The sequence below is a fragment of the Charadrius vociferus genome, unplaced genomic scaffold (genome assembly GCF_000708025.1).
Source record: "Charadrius vociferus isolate BGI_N301 unplaced genomic scaffold, ASM70802v2 scaffold229, whole genome shotgun sequence".
NCBI lineage: Eukaryota > Metazoa > Chordata > Aves > Charadriiformes > Charadriidae > Charadrius > Charadrius vociferus.
The window spans coordinates 204,014-221,144 of NW_009649926.1; the positions used below are offsets into that span (position 1 = coordinate 204,014).

The following is a 17,131-nucleotide window of genomic DNA, read 5'->3' on the forward strand; positions in this document are numbered from 1 at the left end:
CCCTCCACTCTCCCAACCTGGGACCGTATCCCACGACCCACTTGCAGACGTGGCCCCCAGGGCGTCAGTGACACTCACCAATCTGCTTCTGCTTCTCTGTAAGAAAAGAGAGGGGAGAATGAACACCTTGCTTAGCACCAGAACTCCAAGGACGACTGGAGGCAACATCATCCTCCAGGGACCATGGGAGTGACACAAGCAGCAAAGCCCTTGTGTCTTATAGCAACGTTGCCATTGGGATCTGCAAGGAGGTCTTGCCCCATGAATCCTCAAGCAGGAACAAGGGAGGACAGTGGCACAGCACATCCGTCTTTCAGAGAGCACGCGTACTGGTCTCCTGGCACTCTTTGGAGCCAGACCCAGACCATACTCCCTGCCTGGCTGCTTGTGCTTCACCAGTCCCACTGTGGTCCTTCTCGGCACAGCACTGGAAGTCTTCAGCAAGGAGGACTTGACCTCTGCAAACACCCACCCCCAGCAAGGGCTCTCCTGGTCACTGAGCTGTGGCAACAGTGTGTAGCTTGTACTCACCCTTATCTGCATCATGTGCTGCCCTGTATTGCAACTGGAGCTCCTCTGTGAATGTAGAGTAGGGAGAAGGAAGGGAGGACAGTTAGGGCTGCGCAGGTAGGAGCTGCTGCCAGCAGTGGGGACAGGGATTCCCTCGGCTCTGGGAACAACTGCATCCAGCCCCTGCACTGGGGTGAGACCCACTGCCCTCCCACCCACTCCTCAGTGCAATGCCCATGCCTGGAAGGTGTTCTCCTTGCCTGGGGATAGATTGCCTCTCTTGGGCCTCCATCGCTCCCTTTGACTCAGCATCAAAGGACACAGAGCCTTCACAATGGAGACCGCCAACCACAGGGCCCCCCAGGAATGAGAACATCCCTCTAGCCCTGCTGAATCACACTGGGTCAGTAGAACAGTCAAGGACCCCAGGAATAGAACCACCCTGGAACAGTCAACTCTTCAGAAATGAACTTGCATCATGGGGAAGCAAGGACACCTAACCCCAAACAATTATACTTAATGTTTTGACTCTGAAGGTGTGCTGAAAGACAAAGACACCATAAATAGTATCGCCGCAGTAGCTATTGGGTAATCCATCAATAAAAGGAAGAGGCAAAAGCCAACCCACAACTGGTCATAGGGATGAGGCACTGCCTTGGCAAAGCCCGAAGTACAGAGCAGCAGCTGCCACGTTGGGCCTTGGGACCTGGTAAGGTCTTTCACTGCAGCACTTGGGGAGAAATTGGCATTGCTGGAGCATCCCTCCTCACCCACCCCACAGCATCTATACCAGCAAGCAAAGCAGGTGGGCAAGCAGAAAGACTCACCATTCATTGCACGCAGCTCCTCTGCCCAGTCACATGGTCACAGGAGGAGAAGAAGACATGAAGTCAGGGCAAGACCCACAAGGTCCCAGCAAGTCAGTCCACTCTGGGCTTGTCCACTCCAGGGAGGGAGGAAAAACTCCTCTGGCATGGAGGATGGCTCACGCTCCCTGGAGCTACTCATGACGTGGCTCTGACCAGGATTTTTGCCACTAACCGCAAAGACCCACATCCCTACCAGGAGCCAGGGCTGGTCAGAGACCAAAGCTCTCCACCCCATCAGCCACACCATGGCCTTCCCTCAACATCTCCTTCCCTCACAGTCCTGCCTGCACCAAACCTCCACCAGCTTGGACACCACCAGCTTGGACACCACCAGCCCCCCACCATGGTCAACCCAAATCTTGCTTGTTGTAATGGCCATGGCTGCCACTTGAGGTCGTTTCCGTGGGGACATTTGGTTGAAGAAAGCAGAGGGAAAGCAGGGAGACATTGCCCCAAACCCAGCTGTCTCTCAGCGTTCTTGACACCACTCACACTCACGCTGCAGGCTCTCCTGGCTATATCTCATGGGGACAAGGCTAACCTGCCCTCCACTCTCCCAACCTGGGACCGTATCCCACGACCCACTTGCAGACGTGGCCCCCAGGGCGTCAGTGACACTCACCAATCTGCTTCTGCTTCTCTGTAAGAAAAGAGAGGGGAGAATGAACACCTTGCTTAGCACCAGAACTCCAAGGACGACTGGAGGCAACATCATCCTCCAGGGACCATGGGAGTGACACAAGCAGCAAAGCCCTTGTGTCTTATAGCAACGTTGCCATTGGGATCTGCAAGGAGGTCTTGCCCCATGAATCCTCAAGCAGGAACAAGGGAGGACAGTGGCACAGCACATCCGTCTTTCAGAGAGCACTTTCAGAGAGTTGTGGCCTCCTGGCACTCTTTGGAGCCAGACCCAGACCATACTCCCTGCCTGGCTGCTTGTGCTTCACCAGTCCCACTGTGGTCCTTCTCGACACAGCACTGGAAGTCTTCAGCAAGGAGGACTTGACCTCTGCAAACACCCACCCCCAGCAAGGGCTCTCCTGGTCACTGAGCTGTGGCAACAGTGTGTAGCTTGTACTCACCCTTATCTGCATCATGTGCTGCCCTGTATTGCAACTGGAGCTCCTCTGTGAATGTAGAGTAGGGAGAAGGAAGGGAGGACAGTTAGGGCTGCGCAGGTAGGAGCTGCTGCCAGCAGTGGGGACAGGGATTCCCTCGGCTCTGGGAACAACTGCATCCAGCCCCTGCACTGGGGTGAGACCCACTGCCCTCCCACCCACTCCTCAGTGCAATGCCCATGCCTGGAAGGTGTTCTCCTTGCCTGGGGATAGATTGCCTCTCTTGGGCCTCCATCGCTCCCTTTGACTCAGCATCAAAGGACACAGAGCCTTCACAATGGAGACCGCCAACCACAGGGCCCCCCAGGAATGAGAACATCCCTCTAGCCCTGCTGAATCACACTGGGTCAGTAGAACAGTCAAGGACCCCAGGAATAGAACCACCCTGGAACAGTCAACTCTTCAGAAATGAACTTGCATCATGGGGAAGCAAGGACACCTAACCCCAAACAATTATACTTAATGTTTTGACTCTGAAGGTGTGCTGAAAGACAAAGACACCATAAATAGTATCGCCGCAGTAGCTATTGGGTAATCCATCAATAAAAGGAAGAGGCAAAAGCCAACCCACAACTGGTCATAGGGATGAGGCACTGCCTTGGCAAAGCCCGAAGTACAGAGCAGCAGCTGCCACGTTGGGCCTTGGGACCTGGTAAGGTCTTTCACTGCAGCACTTGGGGAGAAATTGGCATTGCTGGAGCATCCCTCCTCACCCACCCCACAGCATCTATACCAGCAAGCAAAGCAGGTGGGCAAGCAGAAAGACTCACCATTCATTGCACGCAGCTCCTCTGCCCAGTCACATGGTCACAGGAGGAGAAGAAGACATGAAGTCAGGGCAAGACCCACAAGGTCCCAGCAAGTCAGTCCACTCTGGGCTTGTCCACTCCAGGGAGGGAGGAAAAACTCCTCTGGCATGGAGGATGGCTCACGCTCCCTGGAGCTACTCATGACGTGGCTCTGACCAGGATTTTTGCCACTAACCGCAAAGACCCACATCCCTACCAGGAGCCAGGGCTGGTCAGAGACCAAAGCTCTCCACCCCATCAGCCACACCATGGCCTTCCCTCAACATCTCCTTCCCTCACAGTCCTGCCTGCACCAAACCTCCACCAGCTTGGACACCACCAGCTTGGACACCACCAGCCCCCCACCATGGTCAACCCAAATCTTGCTTGTTGTAATGGCCATGGCTGCCACTTGAGGTCGTTTCCGTGGGGACATTTGGTTGAAGAAAGCAGAGGGAAAGCAGGGAGACATTGCCCCAAACCCAGCTGTCTCTCAGCGTTCTTGACACCACTCACACTCACGCTGCAGGCTCTCCTGGCTATATCTCATGGGGACAAGGCTAACCTGCCCTCCACTCTCCCAACCTGGGACCGTATCCCACGACCCACTTGCAGACGTGGCCCCCAGGGCGTCAGTGACACTCACCAATCTGCTTCTGCTTCTCTGTAAGAAAAGAGAGGGGAGAATGAACACCTTGCTTAGCACCAGAACTCCAAGGACGACTGGAGGCAACATCATCCTCCAGGGACCATGGGAGTGACACAAGCAGCAAAGCCCTTGTGTCTTATAGCAACGTTGCCATTGGGATCTGCAAGGAGGTCTTGCCCCATGAATCCTCAAGCAGGAACAAGGGAGGACAGTGGCACAGCACATCCGTCTTTCAGAGAGCACGCGTACTGGTCTCCTGGCACTCTTTGGAGCCAGACCCAGACCATACTCCCTGCCTGGCTGCTTGTGCTTCACCAGTCCCACTGTGGTCCTTCTCGGCACAGCACTGGAAGTCTTCAGCAAGGAGGACTTGACCTCTGCAAACACCCACCCCCAGCAAGGGCTCTCCTGGTCACTGAGCTGTGGCAACAGTGTGTAGCTTGTACTCACCCTTATCTGCATCACGTGCTGCCCTGTATTGCAACTGGAGCTCCTCTGTAAATGTGGAGGAAGGAGAAAGAAGGGAGGACAATTAGGGCTGTGCAGGTAGGAGCTGCTGCCAGCAGTGGGGACAGTATCTCAATTAGCTCTGGACACAGCAGCATGCAGCACCTGCAGTCATTAAGGCCCACTGCCCTCCCACCCACTCCCTACACCTCACAAAAATGCCCCTTCTCTGCACACTCAGCCTGTACGGCTCCCAACCCCAGTAACATCACAGCCACGTGCACTCGTAGGCATGTGAGGTGCTGAGGGACACCGCACCTCCTGTTTGCTAGCATCTGGCAAGCCAGAATTTTGAGTACCCCTACCACTACCTCCCTGCCTCTTCTTTCGGGCTCTCACAGCGAATTCAGCCTAGCAGTTTCCTACTTCCCAGTGGCCAGTGTTCCCTCTCCCTCGGGATGTATTCTCTCTCATGAACCACCACTTCTTTCCTTGACTTAATAGCAAAGAACATAGAGCCTTCACGGTGGAAACTGTCAGCAACAAGGGCCCCCCATAGTGAGAACATCCCACCAGCCATGCCAAATGCATGCTGGGCCAGGAGAACAACCCCAGGAATAGGACAACCATTGCATGGTCATTTCTCCACGAATGATCTTACATTATGGGCAGGCAAGGACACTAAACCCCAAACATCCACACTTACCAATCTTTTTCTGGAGAGGTGCTGAAAGGCAAAGACACCATAAATATTATCTCCACAGCAGCTATTGGGAGTCCTCCCCCAAAAAGGAAGAGTAAAAAGCCAGCCCACAAATGTCTCTGGGCTTGATTCCTCACTGCCAAGAACTGGGTAATGAGAACTCCTGAGGTAGGGAACAACAGGATGGACATGGTGGACAACAGGATGACCATGAGTCAGCAATCTGCCCTGGCGGCCAAGAAGGCAAATGGCATCCTGGGGTGCAAGAAGAGTGTGGCCAGCAGGTCGAGGGAGGTCATCTCCCCCTCTACTCTGCCCTGGTGAGGCCGCATCTGGAGTACTGCGTCCAGTTCTGGGCTCCCCAGTTCCCCAGTTCAAGAAAGACAGGGATCTGCTGGAGAGGGTCCAGCAAAGAGCTACAAAGATGATAAGGGGATTAGAACATCTCTCATATGAGGAAAGGCTGAGGGACTTGGGTCTCTTCAGTCTAGAGAAAAGAAGACCGAGGGGGCATCTTATCAATGCTTATAAATACTTAAAGGGAGGGTGCCAGGGGGATGGGAACAGTCTTTTTTCAGTGGTGCCCAGTGACAGGACGAGGGGTAACGGGCACAAACTTGAACATAGGAAGTTCCTTCTTAACGTGTGGAGGAACTTCTTTACTTTGAGGGTAGTGGAGCACTGGCACAGGCTGCCCAGAGAGGCTGTGGAGTCTCCCACTCTGGAGACATTCAAAACCCACCTGGATGTCATCCTGTGCAACTGCTGTAGGTGCCCCTGTTCTGGCAGGGTTGTTGGACTGGATGATCTCCAGATTTCCCTTTTAACCCTGACCATTCTGGGATTCTGTGGAATAGCTTACCTGGTAAAATAATGAGAACAAGGAGGCAGATAATCCAGAGCACATTTCTGTGTTCTGAAAAATGGAGAAAAAGAAAAAAAAAGGCATAAATTTTGTGTCAGTATAGCACATACGTACAGAGAGTCATGGGGTCACATAATCTGCACTTTTTGAGTATGGTGTCCTGGAGAACACTTTCAGCAAAAACATCTGTAAAGATTTTGAGGAACACAAAAAGTCTTAAAGAAAACTGAAATGAGATACTGATAGTTCCATTTTAAATTCACTGCCTCATGCCCAAGGATTTTCCACATACACACACTGAGAAACAGATTTCACATAAACTGGGAGGCATGATTTTTTTTTTTTTTCCTTTGGAAGTTTTTTTTACTATTTTTAGTCTTTGCAATTGGTCTCTATTTGTATTGAAGAGGTTGCTCTGTCTGAAGTGAGTGATACTGTTCTAAGTGATGCCATGAAAATATTTTCGTTTAAGACAAGTTGCCCTTCAAAGCTTTCACCAAGAAGAAATTTTAGAGGAAAGCTCAGCCTTAGCCTTCCTGCTCAACATGACCTTCCAGGCAGAATGACCCTCTAACAGCCTAATGCTAAGTCTTTGGTACAAATCTCAGCAGCTGATGGTCTGAAGATCTGCCAGAAAAACTTCTCTGCCAGCGTTGAAAAACACAGGTTCCTGCTGCGAAACAGGCTAGTGTGCATTTAGCTTAGGAGCCCACTGTCTTCCTGGCTTTCCTGGGCTTAGCATATACTCTTCCCATTTCAACTACAGTCCTGACAGTGGGATGTCATGACTGCAGATTCCTTGACTTCCTCAAAGTATTGAGCAATAGGAACCTCTTAGGCAAAGTCTCATTCCCTAACTTCTGTACCTGTTAGTCTTTATAGTATGAAATTATATCAGTTTTCTTTAGATATATGTAGTTTACATTGTATACTGAGTAATCATGCTTAAGTAAGCATGAGGAAAGGAGCACAGCTCATTGCAAGGAGGACGACAGCCCCACATGGGGATAAGGACCTTTGTTTCTCAGAATCTTAAAGTTGTCCATGAAGAACAAAGAATACTCCTGGACTACTGAGATAACAGCAGCATCCTAGCTCCTCTAACGCCTCCGTTAAACCCTCCCATTATCTGGTGTCATAGACAAGCAACTGTAGCAAGGCTGACTCCAGGGACATCTAGATCAATAAAGAAGTAGGTGGATGATGGCACCATGGAAATATCATTGTAGTGTGTGTGAGTTAAGTAGCAATTAGTCAAATCATGTTGTAACTGAACACTTGAAAGGTAGAAGAACCATGTGTAAAAACACATTTGGGGTTCCCAATTTGGCTGGGACACCTCATGCACATGAATAAAAGAATTCCTCTTGCAGTTCTATACTTTGTGTCCTTGCCTCTCTCCTCGCTTGGCATGGGCCAGTTGTGAATTTTGGCGACACTCCCAAATGAATTCAACTATTGAGTGTTGTGGGCAACTGAGTGAAATAATTCACAGCATTAGGCCCAGCCTTCTTATTAGTGGAGGCTGATGAGGTAACCAAGCAAAATGAGGGTAGCTTCACTGGCTCAGAGAATGCCAAAGCACATGAAATAGGTCTCAATTGCTGCATACCTGACTGTTGAGCAATCAGTGGACTGTGTTCCCTCTCAGTAGTCACAAAAGAAGGTGGTGGTTGTCCACAGGGTATCTCAATGGAGCTTTCTATTGCAAAAATATTGTCCATCTCATGTATGATGCTTGTCTGGGCCAATGAAGATAGTTCTTCTCCTTGAGGATTAACCCACATCACTTTGGGCTTTACATAGGAACCTCTTATTCTGCCCTTGTATGTACAAGTGCTTGACTGTGGCACAATTTCATTCATGGCACCTGTAACAGAAGCAATTTAACACCACCACATCTGGCACGACACAGAAACACCAAGTATGGCATGAAAGAGATCTCACAGAACACCTGCACTTTTGTTGTTTTTTCATCTCTAATCAAAACCTTCTGGGTTTCGAGCATTTAATTTTTAATAATTCCACACTTGAAAGAGTCATATAAGCTTTCTGTGTGGAAGAATGAAACTGCTGAAATAAATGAAAACAGACAGGACTGTGTACAAGAAGCTCTTCCCAGACCATAAGTGATACAGCTCGTCCCTTCAGTGACAAGGGCAAAAACAGAAGTGATGCTAAAGAGATAACAATCATAGAATCATAAAATCATAGAATCATCTAGTTTGGAAGGGACCTTTAAGATCATCGAGGCCAACTATCAACCTAACACTGCCAAAACCACCACTAAACCACATCCCACAGCACCACGTCTACCCGTCTTTTAAATACCTCCAGGGATGGCAATTCCACTCCTTCCCTGGGCAGACTGTTCCAATGTTTGATAACCCTTTCAGTGAAGAAATTCTTCCTAATAGCCAATCTAAACCTCCCCTGGTGCAACCTGAGGCCATTTCCTCTTGTCCTATTGCTTGTTACTTGGGAGAAGAAATACTCAGGTTCAGGCTGTTAAAAATAAGGGAAGGCTACGAGCCCTTAAACCTACAGCTGAACTCGGCCCAAAGAGGCAGAGCAGTGAGAAGATTGCTCTCAGTACTTTCCTGGGTGATCGATTCATGGTGTTCCCCTGCAGATGCCACAAGGCCAACCCGAACCTCCATTGCCCACCAGCAAAGGTTTCTCCTGAAGAGTAAGATACTGCAGGATGCATGGGGCTTCAGGGAAGGTGCCAAGACCTGTCCAATTTCAGCTTTTCTAGCAATAATGGAGGGGTCTGTTTGCCTCCACAAAGCAGATGTAGGTGTGAAAACATGACCTACCTGATCGGCTTATCTTGGATTTGGTGAGTTTGACTACACACACCACATCTATGTTATCACAAGGAACTGTGATGATGCTTTGCACCGTGAAATGGTCTCTCTCACTCCAGGTTACATTGGTCTCGGCCTCCACATTTACTGTGTCTCCTCCATAGTTCATCCAAACGACTTCAGGCTTTGGGTACCATTTTTTTGACTTACATGTGTAGCGACACACACTCTTCTCTTGCAGATCCCTGTCCAAAGTTGGCTTATACCCGATTGCTGTAAGAGAGTTAGTCAATGAGCATGAGACAGAGTTAGAGTTACTGCAAAATGACTACAACAACAACAAAATAAACCAACAAAACTCAGAAAGCCTCAGTATGTTGCTCTAAAGATTCATAGCTCATAAAAACAACCATACCTGATCAGATTGAAGGGGTCATTTACCTGGACTCCAACAACAGTGAGCTTTAGGGTATTTTACCACAGAGAAATAATGATTCAGCCCCTATATAGGGATATTCAACATCTTAATGGAGTTTCCTGTTGCACTATTTCCCACATGAAAAGCCACATGCCTTGTCCCCCTCAGTGCCCAGGTTTTAGATATTCAGAATTGAAGCAAGTCTTTCCAGCTTCTTCCTCATCTTTGCTTATTTCCCCATTTCTCCAAGTAACCATTATGTGCGATGGAGCCCCGCTTTTCTGGAGATGGCTAAACACCTGCCTGCCGATGGGGAGTAGTGAATGAATTCCATATTTTGCTTTGATTGCATGTACAGCTTTTGTTTTACCTGTCTTTTGTTTTACTGTCTTTATCTCAACCCACGAGTTTTCATACTTTGACCCTTCAGATTCTCTCCTCCATATCACCAAGGCAGGGAATGAACAAGCGGCTCTGTGATGCTTAGCTGCCTACTGGAGATAAACCATGACCTGGTTTTAGCTGTCCAGCAAGGAATAGGCAGAGCCACCGAGTCACGATGGGAACTGAACTCAGCATGGTCATAGCAGGTTGCATTTCACTGTGGAATTCTCCCTTCTTACCTGTAACATCAAGGTGAGTAGCCTCCTGTGTGACAACACTGCCATTCACTGCACAAACATATGTCCCCTCGTCAGCTACTTGCACTTGCCGGATAACCAGAAGAAGTGTTTTTCCCTGCCAGTGTCCCGCGATCCTCCACTCTTCTTCATCCTGACTCTGCTCCACCACCCCACCCAGGCTGGAGGAAGAGCACAGTGGAGCACCCTTCCCCTTTTCCATTTTGTACCAAAGCACGCTCGCATTAGAGGAGACACTGTCTGTCACCTGGCAGGACAGACTCACTTGCTCTCCAACAAGGACAACTGATGGTTCGATGCTGATGATGATAGGCCCTTCACCTGCAAGGAAGAGGTAGGAGCAAATGCATTGGTTTTCCACATGAGTGTAATCTTTCCATAGAGGGCAGAAAGCCACATGTGTCAGCTGGATCCAAAACAGAAAGCTGAGCTCCAGGTTAGACACTCATAGTCTTACCTCTGAACCACTGTGCAATAAAAGCACATGTTAGAAGAGCAAAGAGCAGGACTAGCACAAGCTTCCTTTCTGAGCACTTATTCCATAAATCCTCCAAAACTGCCATTTGGGTCAAGTCAAATTGCTTCTGTTCCCCCTGGAAGTGGATGATGTGCTGTGAAAATGAGAAAGAATTCCCAGGAGGAATGAAACAGAGAGGAATGAGTCTTACTAAAGACAGAAACACAAAGGCAGCGCTTTTACTCTGCCTGCCGTGTGCAGATCCTGTGGGAATGTGTCATGTTGGTGGGGTCACCTGGAGCTCATGCCTCCTTTCTCTGAGATAAAAACTGCCTGTTCCCATTCCCTGACAGTCTCTTGGGCATAGGAACATCTGACTTCAAACGGATTAGGATGGCAGGCCAGAAGTCCAGGATGCCCACTTCCAGTCCTGTGCACATATTACTAGTCTCTCATGCAATGATGTCCTGTTGCATGTGTCTAGGAAACTGGGCTGTGCTTTATACTTCCAACCCTACTTTGATTCTGCAACACCGTGTCACCTGGTACAGGAGGGTCTGGCTAAGAACACTACCCTGGATGAAGATGTGACAGAGAATCACAGAAAATCTTGCTTTTTCTTCATTACAGATGAGCAGGTGTGGCCCTCATGCATAAACGAGAGAGAATGGGAGCGACTGCCTGGTCTGGTTCTCCCACAGCGTCCTTGGAAAATTTTCCAGGCTCAGGAGGCCTGAGAAAAGAAATGTATTCTGCAGAGGTGTAACACTGCGGCTCACTTGTACCCAGTCATTTGTAACTTTACTCTCATCAGCCACTGTCTTCCTCCTGTGTTCCTCACACAGCCTGGCTAAAGCAATTAGGACACCCCACTCCCTATCTTTATGGCTGCGTTATCTTGCACCTGCAATCTACCTTAACTCCCAACAAACTTGTACTCTTGTCCTCTCTTAGCAGAAAATGTTGGTGAACTGGTGAAGGGCAGAAAAAGGGTTGTTTGGTGGAGAAACTGGAGGAACTGTTATTGCTGTAAGGAAGCACCTGGGGAGTCCACCATGACTTTCAAGGGTCTAGCATTTAAATGCACAGAGTATAAGTGGAAGGCAATGCAAACACGGTGTGAGGAAGCACCAGACATCATGCCAATCACCAGAAAGGCAGGTCAGAGGACAATAAGGCATCCCCAGGGAAACCCCCTCCCTTTGCTTTACTGAAGCCCAGAGTCACACTGAGCTGCTTGGCACAAAAGCTCAGCTACGTATCAAAATGCACAATTACCCACATTCTGAGTACCAACTGGTATTTGCAACATCTTTTCATGATAGTCTATTTGAAGGATGGGGTATTAACATTTGTATCTCAACTCTTCAACATTTAGAACAAATGAAAACAGCAAAATGTGTATCTGGCTGTCACTGATTTTTATGTTTGCATTCTTCTTCTGCGGCCCTTAATTCCCTGCTATGCTAAATATTTATACCTGTATTACACAGACCATTTAAATAGATATTTACCACTCCAAAGCAGGGGATGTTATATTTTCAATCAACCACATTGGAAGAACACTATATATCAACAAAGTATCGGTTCAATGAGATAAAGTAACTAAAACTACAGAACAAATCTCAGAGCAGTACCTGATCAACCAACATAAATGCTCATAGGTTTAGTTATTAAAATATTGCTTCTTTACTAACACTAAGACACCCTTCACTTTATTTCTTCTCATTCATTAATCCTCAGTTATCACTTGTGAAGTAGTAAATAGAATACACCTGCCCCAAAAGAGGTCTAGAATATATTCTTTTGCTATTTTCATTGTGCATCCTTTCTAACATTAAATAATAATAATAATAATCTTGTCCTCTTACCTTTTGAAAGGAGTGTCCTGTCTAGAGATTTTAAAAAATACAGGAAGGAACAAGGTGACTCATTACCACTGAAGTAGGAGGAGCAATTCTGCACTACCAGGAACATGATAAGAAATGTCTTTCACCTGTTCGTGAAAAATAAAATCAAGGAGTCTAGTGTGAGATATTAGGTAAACATAAGAAACATATTTTCTGGGTGTGTTGGGTATCTGTGGCCAGGTCTTAGTAGCAGGGGGTCTGCAAAGGTGTCCTCTGTGGTAAAAAGTGAGGGGCAGCTTCCATGTGGGGTGCAGCTGATTCAAGCCAGCTGCAAAATGGACCGACCCTAGGTGGAAGCTGAGCCAATTCGTGAAGCTAGTTGGCACCTCTCAGAAGACATGTTTATGATAGGGCAAAATGCAGCACAACAGTAAGGAAAAAATGTGAATCAACCCTGCCGCCACCAAGGTCGGACAAGGGGGAAAGGGAGGAGGTGCTCCAGCTACCAGAGCAGAAGTTCATCTACAGCCTGTGGAGAGAACCACAGTGGAGAAGGTACCCACACTGCAGCACCTCAAGGTCCATATATTGCAGCACGTGGGAATTCTCTGCAGGAAGGTGCAGCCCGTGGAGAGCCCATGTGGGAGCAGGTTTATCCTGAAGGACCACAGCCCACAGAGAGCCCATGCTGGAGCAGGGGAAAATTGTGAGGGGGAAGGTCTGGCAGAGAGGACCTCCTACCAACTGACCATGACTCCCCATTCTCCAACCCCCTGCACCACTCAGAGGTGGGGAGAGGTAGAGGAGTTAGAGGTAAAGGAGTGAAGTTGACCCTGGGAAACAGGAGCACAGGGGAAGGTGTTTTAGATTTTGTGTCTGTTTCAATGTGCCCTGGTGGCCAAGAAGGCCAATGGTCTCCCGAGGTGCATTAAAAAGAGTGCGACCAGCACGTGGAGACAGGTCATCCTATCCCTCTACTCTGCCCTGGTGTGGCCACATCTGGAGCACTGTGTCCACTTCTGGGCTCCCCAGACACCTGGCTCTGTTTAGCCTGGAGAAGAGAAGACTGAGAGGAATCTCATCAATGCTTATCAATATCTAAAGGGCGGGTGTCAAGAGAATGGGGCCAGACTCTTTTCAGTGGTGCACAGCAACAGGACAAGGGGAAATGGTCACAAACTGGCACACAGGAAATTCTGTCTCAACATGAAGAAAGAGGCTGAGAGAGTTGGGGCTCTTCAGACTGGAGAAGAGAAGGCTCTGGGGAGACCTTATTGCGGCCTTCCAGTACCTAAAGGGGGCCTACAGGAGAGCTGGGGAAGGACTTTTTACTAGGGCATGTAGTGATAGGACGAGGGGGAATGGCTTCAAACTGGAAGAGGGCAGTTTTAGATTAAACATTAGGAAGAATTTTTTCACTTTGAGGCTCATAAGACACTGGAACAGGTTGCCCAGAGAACTTGTTGAGGTCCCATCCCTGGAGGTGTTCAAGGCCAGGCTGGGTGTGGCCTTGGGCAACCTGGTCTAGTGGTAGGTGTCCCTGCCTATGGCAGGGGGGTTGGAACTTTTTGATCTTCAAGGTCCTTTCCAAAGTAAACCATTCTATGATTCTATGATTCTTTTTTTTGAGGGTGCCAGAGCACTGGAACAGGTTGCCCAGAGAGGGTGTGGAATCTCCTTCTCTGGAGATATTCAAAAAGCCACCCGGATGTGTTCCTGTGCAACCTGCTGTAGGTGAACCTGCTCTGGTAGGGAGGTTGGACTTGATGATCTCTGAAGGCTCCTTCCAACCCCAACCATTCTGTGATTCTAACTAGCAATAAATTAAATTAATTTTCCCCAAGTTGAGTCTGTTTTTCTCATGGTGGTATCAGACTTGACCACCTGGAGCAAGACCGTGAAGGGATGAAAAAGACCAGCAGGTGCATTCTTCCATGGATTTTTGAGGCTTCTTTGACTAGCAATTGTGTAAAGTCCCATGCACGGTGGGAAGCAGCCTCTTACTGTTTTCCATTCGTCTGCTCCATGCCATCCATCCCGATAAGGAGCTTGTGGGTTATAAGAGTTTTGCTACATGCTGCAGGCTGCCCTTTTCTCGTAATCGGATGCCTGGTCTTCCCAATCATGCAAAAGTTTGCCTACATCCTGCCATCACACTGGTAATGACACGGTATGTGACGGGTTAAAAACACTCTGCGTTTGCTAAGCTCCTTTCCCTGTTTAAATCTGTTCATCATCTTTCTGTTTGTGGACCAACCTTATGCCTGATGCACCGGAAGGAAACACATCCATTTGACACCTGCATCCCACTGGGCAGGCTCTTTGCTGCCCCACTCCAGAGGATGAACACACTGCAAAATCAGGATGTATTGGGCAAAGTTGGGCACCTTAAGGTGACCAACTCACCTGGAGATTTCTACTGGACATACACTTACACGGAATAAAGCCTAAGTTGAGGGCACCTAAACCAAAGCAACTCTATTCCACTCTACATTCTGAACAGTATCCCTTCAGGTGTACAACTCCTTTTGGTCTTCTGAGAGGTTCGTAACTGTTCTGCTGTCACGCCTTCCTACTCACACTTCTCTCCTACTCCAGCATTGATCCTCTCCATGGGCTACAGTCCTTCAGGATTAATCTGCTAAAACATGGCTCCTCCATGGGCTGCAGTTCCTCTCACAAGAACCCACTGCAGGATAGGATCTCTGTGGGCTGCAGTCCTTCAGGATAGCCCTGCTCCACCATGGGCTTTCCATGGACCTCAGCTCCTTCAGGGCATATGCACATGCTCCAGGTTTAAGTTTTCCATGGGATGCAGTGCGATGTCTCCAGAGACTGCAAGGAAATACCTGCTCCACCACAGATTCTTCCAAAAATTCCATGGGCTGAAGGGGTGTCTCTGCTGTGGAGCCCACAACTGTCTTCTCATAGAGGCTACCCCTGCAGCTTCCCCACCTCCAGCTACCAAAACTTTGGCATGTAAACCTAATACCATTTCTAACTGGAATTTGACTATTTTGACACAAGCAACTCTGAATATCTTGGACAGCAAATAGTTTAGAGACTGAAAAATTATTTACTCTTCCATCAGCCTGTCAAAGTTTAACCAAGGTGGGTGTGAAAACAGGAAATAAAATGAAAAGAAAGTGCAGATGGTATGAAGATTAGTTTACGTACAGTTTATTATAAAGTTGTGTAATGGTTTCATGTTTGATGAGAACTTCAGGCATTCAGTTACATGTTTTTTCTCCATTCTCCATGGCAGATTTTTTCCACAGATTTTTTCCACAGACACTTAACTTAGCTCCTTTCAGTTCATCAAATCTCTAAACCAGCTTGAGTCGATGTCGGGAACATATGAAACTCAAAGTAAAGCACTATAGGTTTCATTTAGAACCAGCTTTGAATGTTACTTCTGCCAAGTCTTACTAGGAACAAGAGGGGTCAGATTCAAATTCAAGGTGGATAGCAGCCCAAAAAAACCGTCTGCTTTAACCTCCACTGGGAAAGTTATATTACACTTTTACATGCTCGGAGAACAGAACACAATTGGTGTTTAAATGTAAAGAGAGATAGAGAAATCTAACAGCTTAGAGGGGGGAGCCATAACTCCTTTTTTAGCAGTACCAGCACAACAACTGACAATCTCTCCCTGGGGAGGCAGCTACTGGACCATGGGGTTGCTACCTCCATCCCATTGTCACAAGTGCTCAAGGCTGTATTAATGAGGAGTAAAAAATACATTCAAATGGGGAAAAATTATCCTTGTCACCAAACTGTGTTCTAATTAAAGAGACAACAGAGAATGTCTCTACAAGGGCAAAGGTTAGATTCCCTAACAATTATAATGACTTAAATGGTTTAACTAAATAGCCAAACACTTCTAATGTTCTGTTTTTACTTCAAGCACTGATTTTCTTCATAACCATTCCTCTTGGATCACTCAGAAAGAACAATTTAGAAAATATTCTCCTTATCCTGCTCTTACTTACAAGAGTGCATTTTTTTGATGGTTTATAAACATCTTGGAATTGACACAGAGCTTTGAGAATATTCTCCACTGAAAAGCAATCATTAGACGTTTTCACAGTTCTCTTAGTTGAGAACAAATAATATTAAAAAGTTCTTTTGCTTCAAAATACTTTCTTTTTCTTTTTTGAGACACTGTAATTTTCTCTCATTACTTCTCCCCTTTTTTCAATGCTTCCTGTTTTGTTCCTCAGTACTACTCATTTTATTTTATAATTGCTGATGTCCTAAGCTATTCTAGTCTCTCCTCCTTTCACCATGACCTCTTGGCAGAGAACATGATTCTACAACCCATTTGATTTGAAAGCATTTGAAAACCCATTTGAACCCATATGATTTGAAATTTCCTTTTACAGTGTCTCCAAAGGGACAGGGATTGAGACGGGGTGGGTACGAAGTGTGAGCGAACCTTCCCTTTTGGATAGAAATGGGTAAAATGTTTCTGCAGGTTCCTTTCCAAGCATTAGAGGCATTCTCACCATGATGCCCATTTGCTCTGGTTCATAAAAGTTCACCCGTCCTTTGTCCAGGTCCAGAAACACACCAATCACTGAATAACTTGTCTGCTGTTTTGCAATCTTGCAGTCTCCTTCGCTAGAGAAAATCTCTCCCTGGGACATGTGCAGAGCCCAGTAGCCCTCCCCAGGAAGGCTCCCTCCCTCTGCCTGTCTCCCTTTCTCCCTCACCACCCCCACCACCCAGTCCTGCTGCTGGCCCACCTCCACCTCCCAGTAGTGTTTCCCAGCTGCAAACCCTTCCTTCCCCACCAGGACAGAGACTGTGGAGGGAGTGTTTGGGCCAGCAGGCTTTGACGCGTTGCTGTCCACATCTGGAAGCCCGGGCACCTGGAGCTCCAGGACTCGGCAGTCAGGATTCACAGTAATGGCAACTGGAAGGGAAAATGAGAATCATCTGATAAGCAGAGTGGCTCAGGGACCTCTCTCCACATGGGGCTATGGGTCAAAGCGTTCGAGGGT

General features: G+C 47.8%; 1 protein-coding gene across 1 annotated transcript; it reads right to left on the bottom strand.

The window, feature by feature from the left end:
* Nucleotides 1-64: 64 nt before the first annotated feature.
* Nucleotides 65-17,043, bottom strand: LOC104291835 (butyrophilin subfamily 1 member A1-like; the record flags this gene model as incomplete). The annotated part of the gene is made up of 8 exons (XM_009891128.1): nt 65-96; nt 2,002-2,019; nt 3,932-3,949; nt 8,769-9,032; nt 9,801-10,139; nt 10,276-10,285; nt 16,634-16,765; nt 16,835-17,043. Coding segments are annotated over 8 exons (1,022 nt in total), but the record flags the coding sequence as incomplete, so codon positions are not given.
* Nucleotides 17,044-17,131: the final 88 nt, after the last annotated feature.